Here is an 18289-nt window from a genome sequence, read left to right as displayed (position 1 = left end):
TTTAAGAGTGATTAGGTGTCTTAAGACCAAAAATGTTGCAAATCTCTGCCCTATTAAGACTTTGTTATTCCTAGAATGCATTTCTTTTTAACAGATCCTGTTGAAACAAATTTTTACCTAGTAACTATTATATTTCTGAAGCAGATTGACCACAATTACATCAAAGGGTCCAAAAACCAAATGAGTCCATGTTATAACTTGGAGAAGAAAGCTACCATACTAGATGGCTGACATTGGCTATCTCAGAAGCCTCTCTCCAAGGTTTTCCCTATTAGAGAAAGGGGAGGCTTTTGTTTTGTGTGATGAGGTAAGGAGACAATTTGAAGTCAGTATTGACACAATATTATTCTGCTGATATGAATTCTGGTAGCCAGGTTGTCAGGTGTGTTCATAATACCAATGCTGTCAATTTTAAGCCTGAAGACCCAAGAGACGAGCAGTGTTTAATACATCATCCCTTGTTAAATAGCAGCCACAGAGTTGGCGGTAGCCAGTGAAGGATTCCCTGCCATGTAGGATGCGCCAGTTGTCTATAAATAGGACCTGTGAATGGGAAAAAAAGAGAGAAAAAACACTCAGAACAAGGGCAGACCAAAGGAACCCTAAATCAGAAGAGATCATTTAAAATAAAAGCTTTAGGTTGTTCTCTGGTTACATTCAATGAGGTGTTTTTCTTTTGAGATTAAACAAACATTTGGAAACTAGGATGTACATAGCTCTGTAGTAGGCTAAATGGAAGTAACAAAGGTAACAGCAGGTTACAGGCCCTGAACTTTGAGGAGCTTTTATTTATTGATTAATTATTCTCTTATCAAAGCAAACCAGATCATTGGTTTCTTTTTTTTCTTTGTCTTTAATTGTTATTATATATGTTCTCAAAGAGTTAAACTATTTCATTATGTCTTATGCTAAGCTAGAGATATTCTTTATCCAGAGGAAATATCAAGGGCAAAAAAAAAAAAAAGGAATCATAAAGCCAGAAGGACCCTTAGCCCATAGGGACTATCTAGTTCAACCCCCTCATCATACAAATAGAGTCACTGAGTCAGTGGGGAAAGCCTGCTTCTAGGTCATTTAGTGAGTGAGTGGTAGGACCAGGGCCAACACCCAGGACTCTTTTCTCTTTTTCCTTTGCAACATTTTGACTCACATATTCAATAAGTACTCATTCTTCACTGCTTCAGTATAACGAGCTTACTTGACATCTTTCGAGTTTGGAACCCACCCTGCCAGGCTTTAGTTTGACCCAAAACTCATTCTCAGGTTTCCTCAACTCTATTGTTAGAGTTCGGTGTGCTGTATACCAACGATGGACAACATCATAAGGTACGGTATTGATGACAGCCCGGTCATAGTTGTTGTACCTAAGGTGAAATTGTGAGAAAGAAAGATCTCCTCAAACACATGTTAAAGACATCTGTTGCTTATTAAGCAATTTTATATAAGCTTTCCCTATGCTTATTACTTGTCCCATGATGAGGTAACAATAATAATGTTCTCTCATGACTATAGGATTTTAGAGAAGAGCTCCACTGCCTGTTGACCATATTTTGTTTTCTTTTGGAAAATCTGAGGATAGGGGATAGAAGAAAGTTTTAGCTGGTTTCTACCATCTTAGAATATTATGTTTTATCTAAAGAACATTCCCTTGGCCAAATTTCATAGAAACACTGGGGAAAGATCTGAGCTTTCTCCTCACCAAGCTGAGGTTGGCAAGAGTTTGTACTAACAAAGCTTTCTTTTTAATAGGATGACTTACAACTTTTCAGGTGTTTTCCTTCGTGGGAGAAATCCTAGCTACAGCCTAGTAGAGAGTTTACCCAGGAATCTTCATTGATTCATTCATTCAACCCTAACATTTACATGAGCACTTGCTATGTGCTAGGTGGTGTGTCAGGCATTAAAGATGTAATGGTGAACACAGCAGACATGATCCCAGACTTCGGGGATTTTACATTCTATTGAGAAAGATAGATGATGAACAAGTAACAAATACATAACTAGTTACAGATGTTATGTAGAAAAAATAGTGTTAAATGATAAAAAAAATATTGGGAAGTCTATTTCAGAAGGACTGTTGAGAGGACTTTTTTTTTTTTTTTTTTAAAGAAGTGACATTTGAGCTGGTACTTGTATGATAAGAAACCAGCAATGTGACAAGCTGAGAGAAGAATGTTCCAGGCAGAGAACAGCAAGTACAAAGTCTTAGGGTGGAAAGTAGTTTTATGTTTGCAGACAAGTGAGAAGGCCATGTGGCTGGAGCTGAGTAACCAAGGGGAATAATGGTAAGAAGTGAAGTGGAGGAGGGTAGCCATGGGCCAGATCATGTATAGCTCTGTAGGCTATGGTAAGGACTTTGGATTTTATTCTAAGTACTGTGGGAAGCCACTGAGAAAGCTTTGCTAAGATACTGGATTTCTTTTTTACCTAAGGCAAATTAATTTTTTTACTGAAGTACACTATATATACAGAAAAGTACACAAATCATAAGCTTGATGAATTTTCATGATGTGAACACATCCATTTCACTAGCACCCAGGTCAATACATAGATAATTACCTGAACCCCAGAACAGTCCCTGTCCCCCTTTCCCATATTGTCTCTCCCCTCACCCAAGGATAACTACCATCATGACTTCTGTCAGCAAAGATTAGTTTTGCTTATTTATAAAACTTTATATAAATGGAATACTACAGTATGTACTCTTTTGTGTCTGGCTTCTTTCATTTAACATTATATTTAGGAGATTTATCATCATTGTGCTATATGGCAATAGTTCATTCATCCTTCATGTTGAATAGAATTTTATTGTGGGACTATACCACCACAATTTATTCATCCATTCTGTTGATGGACATTTGAGTCATTTCTGGTTTGTAACTATTACAAATAGTGCTGGAGGTTCTGGTCCATGATGGAAATATAGGACGCTCCTGAACTCACCTCCTCCCATGGACACAGCAAATCTACAGTTACACAGGGAACAATTCTCTATGAAGAAATCTAGAAACTAACTGAGCGACTCCTACACATTGGGTGAATGAGAATGTATAAGAAGGGCTGAGACAATCTTGCCATGGCCCTACCCCTGATTCAGTGACATATAAACATATAATCATGTAGAAACTCACAACTCCCAGCTTCTCCCTGAGGACTGAAGGGTTTGAACCCAACATCTAGTGTCCCAACTTTTAAGACTTCCACCTGAGGGATGGGTCCCCAAAACACATAGCTTTGAAAGAAAATGGGGCTTGCAATCATGAGACCCAACAGACTATCCCAAACAAAGAAACACTTCTTAATAGGTTTGTGAGGACTTATTGTGGCTATCCCCACCAGGCCTACCACAGAGACAGCATACATAAACACTCATATCCCAAACTTTCCCTAAAAAAGGTCTATTTGCATACCTTAAAAGCTGCTGCCTGAGGGTCAGGCTTCTAATTTAGCACACATCTATGGACAGACTGTGATCCTCCCTGGAGATGGGAAAGGCCAGTGGGCACCATCTTCACATTCTTCCTCTGGCCCACTCCAGGTCACCAGTGTTTCCCTGGAATGAGCTTGTATACATGTTTGGTAGCCTGGTTTTTGTGACTGCTGCACAGGGGACACCCTCCTTGATCACATGGCTCTGGTAGCCAGTGGGGTTTGAGTTACAGAATCCACAGGACTGTAGCAAACAAAGAAACACTTCTTAACTGGCTATCTCTTCATGGCTTAGTGCAAAGAGGCCAAGCAGAAGCCCTCTGCTCCCAGTCTTTCCCTGAAAGAGGTCTACTTGTATACTTTAAAAACTGCTATCTGAGGCTTCCAATCAGCCTGCATCTGTGCTGACTGAGATCCTTCCCTTTGGGACACTGACAGGTCTTGACATACCCTCGACTACTGGGAGCCACTAAAAACAAAGAAGGCGCCTTAGACAATCACAAAGGTTTGAGAGACAATCAAGAGGTAGAGCTGGGCTGAACAATAAGGTTCATCTCCTACATGAGACCACTCTGTCAAAACTGAAAGAAGTGTGAAAAACCACAGAGAATCAAGGAAAATGAAGAAACAGAGGAATATGTTATAAACAAAAGAACAGCTAAAACTCCAGAAAGAGACCTTAATGAAACTGAGATTAAATGATTTATCTGATAAAGAGTTCAAAATAATGGTCAAAAGATTCACACCAGGTTAAGAGAACAATGCATGACAAAGTGAAAATTTAAACAAAAAGACAGAAAATATTTTAAAAAAATGTATCAAACAGAAAGCACAGAGTTTAACCCTGGGCCATTTGGGTTCACAGTTAATAGCTGAGTGTTAAGTGACCTTTAACAGATTCTGATTTTAATAACAAAATTTGATATACTTACATATTTCATTTAGTGTAGGATGTCAGTGTTTATAAAACAGACATACTATATGTAGTATTACAAATATACTGCCTATTTAACTGTGACTTTCTCAACAACAACAACAAAAAAGAAAGCACAGAGTTGAAAAATATAGTAACTGAACTGAAAAGGTCAACAGATGGATTCAACAGCAGAATAGATAAAGTGGAAGAAAGGAACAGTGAACTCCAAGACAGGAAATTGGAATTATCCAATCAGAGGAGAAAAAAAAAAAAAGAATGAAAAAGAGTGAAGATAGCTTTAGGGAATTATGGGACTCAATCAAGCAGACCAATATTTGCCTTATAGGGGACCCAGAATGAGAAGAGAGAAAGGGTCAGAAAGCTTATTTAAAAAAATGGCTGAAATCTTCCCTAATCTAGAGAAAGAAACAGACATCCAAATCTAGGAATCCCAGGGATTCCCAAGAAGATAAATCCAGAGACCCGCACTGAGACACAATATAATTAAAATGCCAAAAGTTAAAGACAAAGAGAGAATCTTAAAAGAAGTAAGAGAAAAACAACTTGTTACATACAAGGGAACCCTCATAAAACTATCAGTAGATTTTTCAGCAGAAACTTTTCAGGCCAGAAGGGAGTGACATGACATATTCAAAGTGCTGAAAAAAAATCCTCCAATCAAGAATACTCTACCCAGCAAAATTGTCATCCAGAATTGAAGAAGAGATAAAGATTTTTCCAGACATGCAAAAGTTAAAGGAGTTCATCACTACTAGACTGGCCTTACAAAAAATGTTAAAGGGACTTCTACAATATAAGCTGAAAAAAGGTGCTAATTAGGAACAACAAAACATATGAAAGTATAAATCTCACTGGTAAAGGTAAATACATAATTAAATTCAGAATACTCTAATGTTGTAATGGTGGTGGGTAATCACTTATAAATTCAGTATGAAGGTTAAAAGACAAAAGTAGTAAAAATGACTATAACTACAATGATTTGTTAATGGTTACACAAGGTAAAAAGATGTAAACTGTGATGTCAAAGACATAAAACACAGGGGAGAAAGTAAAAATACAGAGCTTTAGTGTGTTTGAACTTAAGTGTTAGCTTAAAATAGACTGTTATAAATATAAGATGTTTTAGATAAACCTCATGGTAACCACAAAGGAAAACCTATAATGGATACATGAGACAAGGGAAAAGAAATCTAAGCATAACACCTACAGAAAATCATCAAACCACAAAGGAAGAGACAAAGAGAAGAAGAAAGGAACAAAGGAATTACAAAACAGCCAGAAAACAAATAACAAAATGGCAATAATAAGACCGTATCTATGACTAATTATTTTATTTTTTAATATTTTTATTTATTTATTTATTTATTTAATTTTTGGCTGTGTTGGATCTTAGTTGCAGCATGTGGGATCTTTGTTGTGGCACACGGGATCTTTTGCTGCAGTGTACAGGCTTCTCTCTAGTTGTGGCGTGCGGGTTTTCTCTTTCTAGCTGTGGTGCATGGGCTCCAGAGCACATGGACTCTGTAGTTGTGGCATGTGGGATCTTAGTTCCCTGACCAGGGATCGAACCGGTGTCCCCTGCATTGGAAGGTGGATTCTTTACCAGTGGACCACCAGGGAAGTCCCTATCACTAATTATTTTAAATGAAATGGACTAAACTTTTCAATCAAAAGACATAGAGTGGCTGGAATGGATTGAAAAATAAGACCCATCTATATGCTGCCTACAAGAGACTCACTTCAGCTTCAAGGACATACACAGACTGAAAGTAAAGGGATGGAAAAAGATGTTTCATGCAAATGGAAACCAAAAGAAAGCAAAGGTAGCTAAACTTATATCAGACAAAATAGACTTTAAGCCAAAGACTAATTAGAGACAAAGAAGATTATAATTTAATGATAATGAAGTCAATCCAAAAAGAGGATATAAGATTTGTAAATATTTATGCACTGAATTTAATAGCACCTAACACATAAAGCAAACATTAACAGACATAAAGGGAGAAATTGACAATAACACAATAACAGTAGGGAAGTTTATCATCACCATACTTACTTCAATGGACAGATCACCCAGACAGAAAATCAATAAGGAAACAGTGGCCTTAAATGATACATTAGACCAAATGGACTTTATATATATATATATATATATATAAAACATCCCATCCAAAAGCAGCATAATACACATTTTTTCCAAGTGAATATGGAACATTCTCCAAGACAAATCATATGCTAGGCCACAAAACAGGTCTCAACAAATTTAAGAGGATAGAAATTATATCAAACTACTTTTCCCAATTACAATGGTATGAATCTAGAAATCAATTACAAGGAGAAAACTAGAAAGTTCACAAATATGTGAAGATTAAACAACATGTTACTGAACAACCAATGGGTCAAAGAAGAAATCAAAAGAGAAATAAAAAATATCTTAAGACAATGAAAATGGAAATATAACACACCAAAACTTATGGGATGCAGCAAAAGCAGCTCTAAGAGGGAAGTTCATGGCAATAAATACCTACACTAAGAAATAAGAAAGATCTCAAATAAACAATGTAATGTTACATCTCACGGAATAAAGCCCAAAGTTAGTAGAAGGAAGAAAATAACAAAGATCAGAGCAGAAATAAATGAAATAGAGATGAATAAGACAACAGAAAAGATCAATGAAACTAAAAGCTGTTTTTTTAAAGAAGATAAACAAAATAGACAAGACCTATAACTAGATTTACCAAGAAAAGAGAGGACTCAAATAAAATTATAATGGATAAAAATTCCTAGAAGCATACAACCAACCAAGACTGAATCATGAAGAAATAGAAAATATGAACAGACCAATTACTAGTAAGGAGATTAAATCAGTAATCAAAAACCTCCCAACAAAGAAAAGTCTATGACCTGATGGCTTCACTGGTGAATTCCACCAAATATTTAAAGACAAATTAATACCATCCTTCTCAAAATCTTCCAAAAATTTGAAGAGGAGGAACACTTCCAAACTCATTTAATGAGGCCATCATTATGCTGATACCAAAACCAATAAGGACACTACAAGAAAACTATAGGCCAATATCATGGATGAATATAGAAGCAAATATCTTCAAAATATATTAGCAAAGCAAATTCAACAGTCCATTAAAAGGATCATACACCATGATCAAGTGGGATTCATTCCAGGGATGCAAGAATGGTTCAACATCTATAAATTAATATGATATACCATATGAACAAAATGAAGGCTAAAAATCATGATCATCTCGATAAATGCAGAAAAAGCATTTGACAAAATCCAACATCAATTCATGATAATAACTCTTAACAAAGTGAGTATAGAGGGAATATACCTAGACATAATAAAGGCCATATATGACAAACCTACAGCCAACATCATACTCAACTCTGAAAAGCTGAAAGCATTTCCTCTAAGATTGGGAACAAGACAAGGATGCCCACTCTCACTACTTTCATTTAACATAGTACTAGAAGTCCTAGGCACAGAAATCAGACAAGAAAAGGAAATAAAAGGAATGCAAATTGAAAAGGAAGAAGTAAAGCTGTCTATATTTGCAGACTATGTGATATTATATATAGAAACCCTAAAGACTACACCAAAAAACTGTTAGAATTAATAAACAAATTAAACTGCAAAATATAAAATCAACATGCAGAAATCAGTTTCATTTCTATGCCCTAACAACAAACTATCAGAAAGATCTGTACACTGAAACCTATAAGATATTGATGAAAGAAATTGAAGATGACACAAATAAATGGAAAGATATTCCATGCTCATGGAATAATATTGTTAACATGTTCATAATACCCAAAGCAATCTACAGATCTAATGTAATCCCTATCAGGATTCCAATGGCATTTTCCAGAAAAATAGAAAAAGCAATTTTAAAATTTGTGTGGAACTACAAAAGACCCAGAATAGCAAAAACATCTTGAGAAAGAGGAACAAAGCTGGAGGCATCAAACTTTCTGATTTCAAACTATATTACAAAGCAATCATATCAAAACAGTATGGTACTCACATAAAACCACACACATAGACCAATGGAACAGAACTGAGAGTCCAGAAATAAGCCCATGCATATATATGGTCAACTAATACTTGACAAGGGAAGCAAGAATCCTCAATGGGGAAAGAAGTTTCTTCAACAAATGGTGTTGAGAAAACTGGACAGCCACATGCAAAACAACTGAACTGGTCTCCTGTCTTATACCATACATAAATATCAATTCAGAATGGATTAAAGACTTGAATATAAGACCTGACACCATAAAACTCCTATAAGAAAATATAGGGTGTATGCTCTTTCACATTGGTTTTGGTGATGATTTTTTGTTTTGACAAATAAAGCAAAGGTGACAAAATAAAAAATAAAGAAATGAGACTACCTCAAACTAAACAGCTTCCCCACAGCAAAGGAAATCATCAACAAAATGAAAATGCCACTTACAGAATAGGAGAAAATATTTGCAAATCATATATCTGATAAGGGGTTAATATGCAAAATATATATAGAACTCATACAACTCAATGGCAAAAAAACCCAAAAAACAAACCCTTAAAAAGTGGGAAGAGGACTTGAATTAAAAAGTGGGAAGAGGGGCTTCCCTGGTGGCACAGTGCTTGAGAGTCCGCCTGCCGATGCAGGAGACGCGGGTTCGTGACCCGTTTCGGGAAGATCCCACATGCCGCGGAGCGGCTGGGCCCGTGAGCCATGGCCGCTGAGCCTGCGCGTCCGGGCACTGAACAGTGCAGTGGCAGAAAACCAGCATGGACGGGGGCCCTCAGACCAGACTGGAGGGTCTGGAAGGCTTCTTGGTCCCGGTAACAGTGGTGGCTGGGGGTTTAAGGGATCAAAGAAAAAACCAAAACGAAAAAAAAAAAAAAAAAAAAAAAAAGTGGGAAGAGGACTTGAATAGACATTTTTTCCAAAGACATATAAACAGACAACAGGCACATGAAAATGTGCTCAACATCAGTAATCATCAGAGAAATGCAAATCATAACCGCAATGAGATATATCCTCACACCAATCAGAATGGCTATTATCAAAAAGACAAGAGATAACAATTGTTGGTGAGGATGTGGAAAAAAGGAAACCCTTGTACACTGTTGGTGGGAATGTAAATTGGTGTAGCTACTATCGAAAACAGTATGGAGGTCCCTCAAAAACTGAAGAATAGAACTACCATGTGATCCAGAAATTCCACTTTTGGTCATATATCTGAAGGAAGTGAAATCACTATCTCAAAGAGATATCTGCACCCCCATGTTAAATGTAGCATTATTTCTGATAGCCAAGACATGGAAATAACCTATGTAACCATGACAGATGAATGGATAAAGAAGATGTGGTAATACACACACACACACACACACACACACACACACACACACACACTGGAATATTACTCAGCCATAAAAAGAATGAAATATTGCCATTTGTGACAACATGGATGGACCTTGAGGGTATTACACTAAGTGAAATAAGTCAGACAGAGAAAGACAAATACTGTATGATTCCACTTATATGTGGAATAAAAAAACTGAACTCATAGAAACTGAGAACAGATTAGTGGTTGCCAGAGATGGGGTTGTGGGGTGGGTGAAATGGGTGAAGGTGCTCAAAAGGTACAAACTCCCAGTTAAAAGATAAGGCTTAATGTACACTATGGTGACTAATTAGTTAATAAGACTGCATTGTATATTTGAAAGTTGCTAATAGAGCAGATCTTAAAAGTTCTCATCACAAGAAATAAAAAATCTGTAACTAAGTGGTAATAGTTGTTAACTATTGTGGTAATCATTTCACAACATGTACATATATCAATCAACACATTATGTTGTATACCTTAATCTAATACCAATGCTATATGTCAATTATAGTTCAATAAAACTGGAAAAAGAAAACAAATAGTGCTGATATGAACATTCTATTACTTGTCTTTTGGTGAATATATATATATTCATCTATGTTTGATATAAATTTAAGAATGGAATTGCTGGGTTATAGGGTATGTATATGCTCAACTTTAATAGATACTGCCGAAGCTATTCTTTTTTTTTTTTTTTTTTTTTTGCAGTACGCGGGCCTCTCACTGTTGTGGCCTCTCCTGTTGCGGAGCACAGGCTCCGGACATGCAGGCTCAGAGGCCATGGCTCACGGGCCCAGCCGCTCCGTGGCATTTGGGATCTTCCCAGACCGGGGCACGAACCCGTGTCCCCTGCATTAGCAGGCGGACTCTCAACCACAGCGCCACCAGGGAAGCCCCAAAGTTATTCTTTTAAAAGAGAAAAAAACATTTAATGGTACCTTTTTTGGACATCATACAGCATTCATTAGTGTTAGATAGTACATGGCACAATCAGAGCCAATACCCTTAGTTTTCTCACATATAAAAATGAGCATAACAACATCTGCTTAGCTGACCTCATAGAGCTATTGTGAAAATCAAATGAAAGAATGCATATAATAGTCCTTCATCTCAGGCTTCAAGGAGCCACGTGCACAGGGAAAAATGGGTGAGGAAGCATAGTTTTCACCAGGGTCTCGACACTCACTGTCACTTCCAGAAGCCCTCAGTGCTGTGTTAGGCACTTGGTCAAATATTATTTCATTTAATCCTTTCATCACCCCAGAAGGGAAGGTGGTATTAGCCTCCTTTCACATGTGCAGCAACTGAAACTTAGGTTAAACCTGCCACAGAGTTTATAAATAGCAGGGTGGTTTTGAAATCAGGTCTCCATAATACTTTAACTCATTGTTAGTACCAGAGAGCAGAACAATGATCTGATTCTTGTGTATGCTGGTTCATAAGGTCAAATTTTTACACATCATGATTGTGATCTCTTGACTTCAAATAGAGATTTGAAGTTTATAAGTGTTTTCATATACACAATCTCATTGACCCTCTATCTGATAACCCTGTGAGGTAAGTAGCACAGCTATTAATTATTATCTTACTTTATAGATAAGGAACATAAAGATAAGATTTGTCCAAGGTCACATGAGATCTAGTATTCACTATTTATATTATATTAGATGATGTTGTTTTCTAAGGCTGATAGCAAGAAGCAGCAGGAAAAGTTTATTACAGATTAGTAAAATGGATTTGCAATTTTGTTAATATTTAGAATAAGATGACTTCTGGACTTTTGCTCAAAGTGATGTCATTATATTATTGCATAATTTTTCTGTTTTTTTTTTCTGCTTTGATATGATGCAAGAAAGCCCTGGAAGTAGAGGAAAGAAAATAAAGCAGATAGTTATCTGACAAGAATATCTAGGGAGTCCTAATGAAACTATTCCTCTTATTAGTTGACAGAAAATTAAAGATTTTCCAAGTACAGAGAGCTCAGTGATTGAATGGAAGATGCATTTGATGGGCACTGTACTCTGACAGATCACTGTTACAATCCCAGTTCAGATGTGTGACCTTAGAGAAACTATTTGATCACTTTGAGCCTCAATTTCCCCATCAGAAAACTGAGAATAATAATAACTTCCTTATATGGTTATCAGGATTATATGAAGTATTATATATTATGAACTAACACCATGCTTGACACATAGGTGGCCAATAATGTTAGCTAAAATAAACACTAGTTAACTATCTCAAGCCACAAAAATGAGCCCTAGAAACCATGAAAGTCTTCACAGTAAGTTATACTCAGACTTGGAGGACAGGGTTAGACTAAGCTTTGAATAATAACGGCTGAAGGATAGGTAAGTAGTTGTACCAAAATATTTGCATTTTAATACCCCTTGCTCTAAAATGTTTTAATAAGGTTTAAAATGTGAATAGGTATTGCACCTATTATAATGTCTCATTTATAGAAAAAGCTTACTTATATACAGAGCATGCCATATATATATAGCTGTACCATACAGCTTGCAGGATCTTCATGCCCCAACAAGGGATTGAACCCAGGCCGTGGCAGTGAAAGTGTGGAGTCCTAACCACTGAACTGCCAGGGAATGCCTAAGCATGCTATATTTTTATTTTTTTTTATTTTTTTTTTTGTGGTACGCGGGCCTCTCACTGTTGTGGCTTCTCCCGTTGCGGAGCACAGGCTCCGGACGCGCAGGCTCAGCGGCCATGGCTCACGGGCCCAGCCGCTCCGCGGCACGTGGGATCCTCCCGGACCGGGGCACGAATCCGTGTCCCCTGCATCGGCAGGCGGACTCTCAACCACTGCGCCACAAGGGAAGCCCTATATTTTTATTTTTAAAAAAATATTGAGCACTGTGTTCTGCTTCTGATAATGGCTAAGTAAACTCCTATTACATCAACCTGTTCCTCTCATAGGTGGCAATTTAAAACTCTGGACAAAATACAAAAACCAACTATCCAAAGGTACTGTAGAGGCAGATATTGGAGGGGAGGAAAGAAAGAAACTGTACTGGGTGAGTTTCCCATTTTCATGGCATCTAGCCTGAGGGTATGCTACAGCCTTTACCATACAGGGCAGTTAAAACCCCAAAAGAAATCTCTCAGTCTTTCTGTCCTGAAGAACCAAACGACAGAGTTTGGGGAATCCACTGCCACCAGGTGAAGAGGAAATCTTGGAAAGGAGAGAATCAGAGAAGAGGAGCACAAAACTTTATAAGCTCTACCCAAATATGTGGATTACCCCTGAATTTTACATGTGCAAGGGAAACTCCCAGCATTACATCTAGAGCTAAAATAACTGAAGTTTGAACTATCAAAGAATGGAGTTTGAAATCTGAGCACAATTAAATTGATTGCCTACTAAAAAAGCCCCCAAATCAACATTCTTTAGAGAAATATAATCTAGAGTCCTAATAACATAATATTCACATTCTTCAGAATTCAATTCAATATTATTCAATGTAACAAGGACCAGGAATGTGACCTATTATCAAAGGAAAAAGACAATCAAATAAGGTCAGCCCTTATATATCTCAGATGTTGGAATTATCAAACAACATTTTTTTTTTTTGGGGGGGGGAAACGCGGGCCTCTCACTGTTGTGGCCTCTCCTGTTGCGGAGCACAGGCTCCAGACGTGCAGGCTCAGTGGCCATGGCTCACGGGCCCAGCCACTCTGCGGCATGCGGGACCTTCTCGGACTGGGGCACGAACCCGTGTCCCTTGCATAGGCAGGCAGAATCCCAACAACTGCGCCACCAGGGAAGCCCCAGACAACATTTTTAAAGCACCTATTTTCACTACATGCATTGAGGTAAAGAAAAATATGCTTGTAATGAAGGGATAGAAACTCTCAGCCAAAAATAAAAGAAACTATAAAAAAGAACCACATGTAAATTTTAGAACTGAATAATACAACATCTGAATTAAAATATTTACTACATGGACTTAACAACAGAATGATGCTGACAGATAAGAGTCTGTGAATTTGAAAACTGGCTAATTTCATTTGATCTACCTGAAGAAAAGATTTAAAAACTTTTTGAAAAGAAAATCAATAAAACATCAAGGACCTGTGGGACAATATCAAAAAGTCTGACGTGTGTAACTGGAGTTCCAGAAAAGAAGAGAAAAGGGGGCAGAAAAATTTTTTGAAGAAATAATGACCAAAATTTGGTGAAATACGTAAATTTACAGATTCCAGATGCTCAGAGAATTCCCGTTTGGAAGAAAATAAAGAGAACCACACCTAGGAATATCACAGACAAATTGCTGCAAACCAAACATAAAATCTTGAAAGCTCCCAGAAAAACTGTTTACATGGTGCATAAATTAAGGTATAATTCAAAACATGTATTAAAATAATCCATAAGAAGGTAGGTAAGGAGGAACAGAAAAAAAATGATCAGGCAAAAAGAAAACAAAAGATTAAAAATAATATATATAATATATTTGGTTGATTATCAATAAGGGTGCAAAGACCATTCAATAGGGGAAAGGATATAATCTCTTCAACAACAGTGTTGGGACAATGGAACACCCACAAGGAAAAGAACAACGTTGGACCCTTAATTCACACTATAAACAAAAATTAATTAAAAAATGGATCAGAGAGCTAAATGTAAGAGCTAAAACTATAAAACTCTTTGAATAGATCACAGGAGTAAATCTTCATGATGTTAGTTTAGGCAAAGCCTTCTTAGATACAAGACAGAAAAACACAAGCAACGAAAAAATAGATAATTTGGATATCATCAAAATTTAAAACTCTAGCACAACCAAAGAACACAGGGGAGTAAAAAGACAAGCCACATGCTGGGAGAAAACTAATTGTAAATGACATATCCAATAAGGAACTTGTATCCAGAATATTTAAAGAACTCATAAAACTTACCAACAAGAATTCTAATGATTTACATTTCCCTGATGATTAGTGATGTTGAACAGCATTTCCTGTGCCTGCTGGCCATCTGTATGTCTTCTTTGGAAAAATGTCTACACAGGTACTCTGCTCATTTTTAAATTGAGTTGTTTTTTGATGTTAAGTCGTATGAGCTATTTATATATTTTGGATATTAACTCTTAACAGATGTATCATTTGCAAATACCTTCTCCCATTCAGTAGGCTGCCTTTTCATTTTATTGACAGCTTCCTTTGCTATGCAAAAGCTTTTTAGTTTGATGTAGTCCAATTTGTTTATTTTTGCTTTTGTTTCCCTTCCCTGAGGAGATATATCCAAAAAAATTGCTTAAGACCAATGTCAAAGAGCATATTCCCTATGTTTTCTCCTAGAAGTTTTGTGGTTTCAGGTCTTATATTTAAGTCTTTACTCCATTTTGAATGTATTTTTATATATGGTGTGAATCAGTAGTCCAGTTTGATTCTTTCGCATGTAGCTGTCCAGTTTTCCCAACACCATTTATTGAAAAGGCTGTCTTTTCCCCATTGCATATTCTGCATCCTTTGTCATAGATTAATTGATCATAAGTGCATGGGTTTATTTCTGGGCTCTCTATTACATTCCATGGGTCTATTTGTCTGTTCTCATGACAGTACCATACTGTTTTGATTACTGTAGCTTTGTAGTACAGTTTGAAATCAAGGAGCGTGACACCTCCAGCTTTGTTGTTCTTTCTCAAAATTGTTTTGGCTGTTCAGGGTCTTTTGTGTTTCCATACAAATTGTATAATTATAGTTCTAGTTCTGTGGAAAATGTCATTGGTATTTTGATAGGGATTGCATTGAATCTTTAGATTGCCTTGGGTAGTATGGACACTTTAACAATATTAATTCTTCTAAGCCAGGAGCATGGTATATCTTTCCATCAATTTGTATTATCTTCAATTTCTTTCATCAGTGTCTTGTAGTTTTCTGGGTACATGTCTTTTACCTCCTTGGTTAGATTTACTGTTAGGTATTTTCTTCTTTTTGATGCAATTATAAATGGGATTGCTTTCTTAATTTCTCTTTTTGATTGTTCATTGTTAGTGTATAGAAACACAGAGATCACTTCACACTTATCAGAATGGCTATTATCAAAAAGATAACAAATAACAAGTGTTGGAGAGAATGTGGAAAAAAGGGAACGCTTGTGCACTGTTGGTGGGAATGTAAATTGGTGCAGTCACTATGGAAAACAGTAGAAAATTTCCTCAAAAACTTAAAAATAGAACTACCATATGATCCAGCAATTCTACTCCTGGGTATGTATATGAAGAAAACAAAAACACTAAATTGAAAAGATATGTGTACCCTTATGTTCACTGCAGCATTGTTTATAGTAGCCATGATATGAAAGCAACTTAGGCCCCATCAATAGGTGAGTGGATAAAGAAGATGTCACACACACACACACACACACACACACACACTGGAATATTCCTCAGCCATAAAAAAGAATGAAGATCTTGCTATTTGTGACAACATGGATGGACCTAGAGGGCATTGTCCTAAGTGAAGTAAATCAGACAGAGAAAGACAAATACCATATGATAGCACTTATATGTGGAATTTTAAAAGAAAACAAATGAACAAGCAAAACAAAAGAGAAACAGAGTCAAAGATACAGAGAACAAACAGGTGTTTGCCAGATGGGAGAGGGGAAGGGGGATGAGAGAAATAGCTGAGGGGCATTAAGAAGTACAAACTTCCAGTTACAAAACAAATGAGTCATGGGTATGAAATGTAAAGTGTGGGGAGTATGATGAATAATTATGTAATAACTTTGTATGGTGAGAGATGGTAAGTAGACTTATCATGGTGATGGGTATGAAATGTATAGAAATATTGAATCACTATGTTGTACACCAGGAACTAACATAGTGTTGTAGGTCAATTATACTTCAAAAACAAACAAACAAACTCTCAGAAAAAGAGGTCAGATTTGTGGTTACCAGAGGCAGAGGGTAGAAGGGGGAGGGGGAATTGGATGAAGATGATCAAAAGGTACAAACTTCCAACTGTAAGATAAAAAATTACTAGGGATGTAATGTACAACATGATAAATATAATTAACACTGTTGTATGTTATACATTAAAATTGTTAGAGTAAATCCTGAGTTCTCATCACAAGGAAAAAATATTTTTTTATTTCTTTAATGTTCTATCTATATGAGATGATGGATGTTCACTAAACTTATTGTTGATAATCATTTCATGATGTATGTAAGTCAAATCATTATGCTGTACACCTTAAACTTATACAGCACTGTATGTCAATTACATTTCAGTGAAACTGGAAGAAAAAAAAAGACAAATGATACAATTTAAACATTGACAGCAGATTTGACTAAAGAAGATGTACAAATGGCCAAGAAGCAAAATGAAAAAACAAATGAAAAGATGTTCAACATCGTTAATCAAAACCAGAGTGAGATACTGCTTCACACCCACTAGGATGGCTATAATCAAAGACAGATAATAACAAATGCTGGTGAGGATGCAGAGAAACTGAAGGCCTCATACATTACATTACTGGCAGAGATGTTAACTGGTGCATCCAGTGTGGAAGACCGTTTAGCAGTTCCTCAAAGGGATAAATGCAGAGTTACCATAGGAACCAGCAATTACATTCTTAGAAATCTACCCAAGAGAAATGAAAAAAACAGGTCTACATAAAGACTTGTATGCAAATGTACATAGCAACACTATCTGGAATAGCCCCAAACTAGAAATAATCCAAATGTTCATTACTGTTGAATGTATAAACAAAATATGATATATATAAAGGAATACTATTCAGCAATTAAACAGATACATATTACAGCATGGATGAACTTTGAAATCATTATGCTAAGTGAGTGAAAGAGAGCTGACACAAAAGACTATGTATTAGCATTTCCACTAAGATCAGGAACAAGACAAGGTTGCCCACTCTCACCACTCTTTTTTTTTTTTTAATAGATGCAGAGAAAGCTTTTGACAAAATTCAACACCCATTTATGATAAAAACCCTGCAGAAAGTAGGTGTAGAGGGAACTTTCCTCAATATAATAAAGGCCGTATATGACAAGCCCACAGCCAACATCATCCTCAATGGCGAAAAACTGAAAGCATTTCCACTAAGGTCAGGAACAAGACAAGGTTGCCCACTCTCACCACTCTTATTCAACATAGTTTTGGAAGTTTTAGCCACAGCAATCAGAGAAGAAAAGGAAATAAAAGGAATCCAAATCGGAAAAGAAGAAGTAAAGCTGTCACTGTTTGCAGATGACATGATACTATACATAGAGAATCCTAAAGATGCTACCAGAAAACTACTAGAGCTAATCAATGAATTTGGTAAAGTAGCAGGATACAAAATTAATGCACAGAAATCTCTGGCATTCCTATACACTAATGATGGAAAATCTGAAAGTGAAATCAGGAAAACACTCCCATTTACCACTGCAACAAAAGGGATAAAATATCTAGGAATAAACCTACCTACGGAGACATAAGACCTGTATGCAGAAAATTATAAGACACTGATGAAAGAAATTAAAGATGATACAAATAGGTGGAGAGAAA

The 18289-nt window shown here is 36.5% G+C and overlaps 1 protein-coding gene across 2 annotated transcripts in view; it reads right to left on the bottom strand.

The window, feature by feature from the left end:
- Nucleotides 1–329: 329 nt before the first annotated feature.
- TMLHE (trimethyllysine hydroxylase, epsilon) overlaps nucleotides 330–18289 on the bottom strand; it is a 66793-nt gene continuing 48833 nt past the window's right edge. The window contains exons 7-8 of one of the 2 annotated variants that reach the window (XM_007466977.1): nucleotides 1226–1364; nucleotides 330–543 (exon numbers count right to left, since the gene is read on the bottom strand). In XM_007466977.1, coding sequence (XP_007467039.1) covers nucleotides 412–543; nucleotides 1226–1364 — 271 coding nt within the window. In that variant the 3' untranslated portion in view covers nucleotides 330–411. Of the gene's footprint in view, nucleotides 544–1225; nucleotides 1365–1407; nucleotides 1570–18289 lie in introns of those variants that run through there. The other variant, XM_007466978.1, reaches the window with a different exon arrangement.

The sequence above is a fragment of the Lipotes vexillifer genome, unplaced genomic scaffold (genome assembly GCF_000442215.2).
Source record: "Lipotes vexillifer unplaced genomic scaffold, Lipotes_vexillifer_v1.1 scaffold1667, whole genome shotgun sequence".
In the NCBI taxonomy this organism is placed as follows: Eukaryota; Metazoa; Chordata; class Mammalia; order Artiodactyla; family Lipotidae; genus Lipotes; species Lipotes vexillifer.
This window is presented reverse-complemented; position numbering and strand designations above follow the sequence as displayed.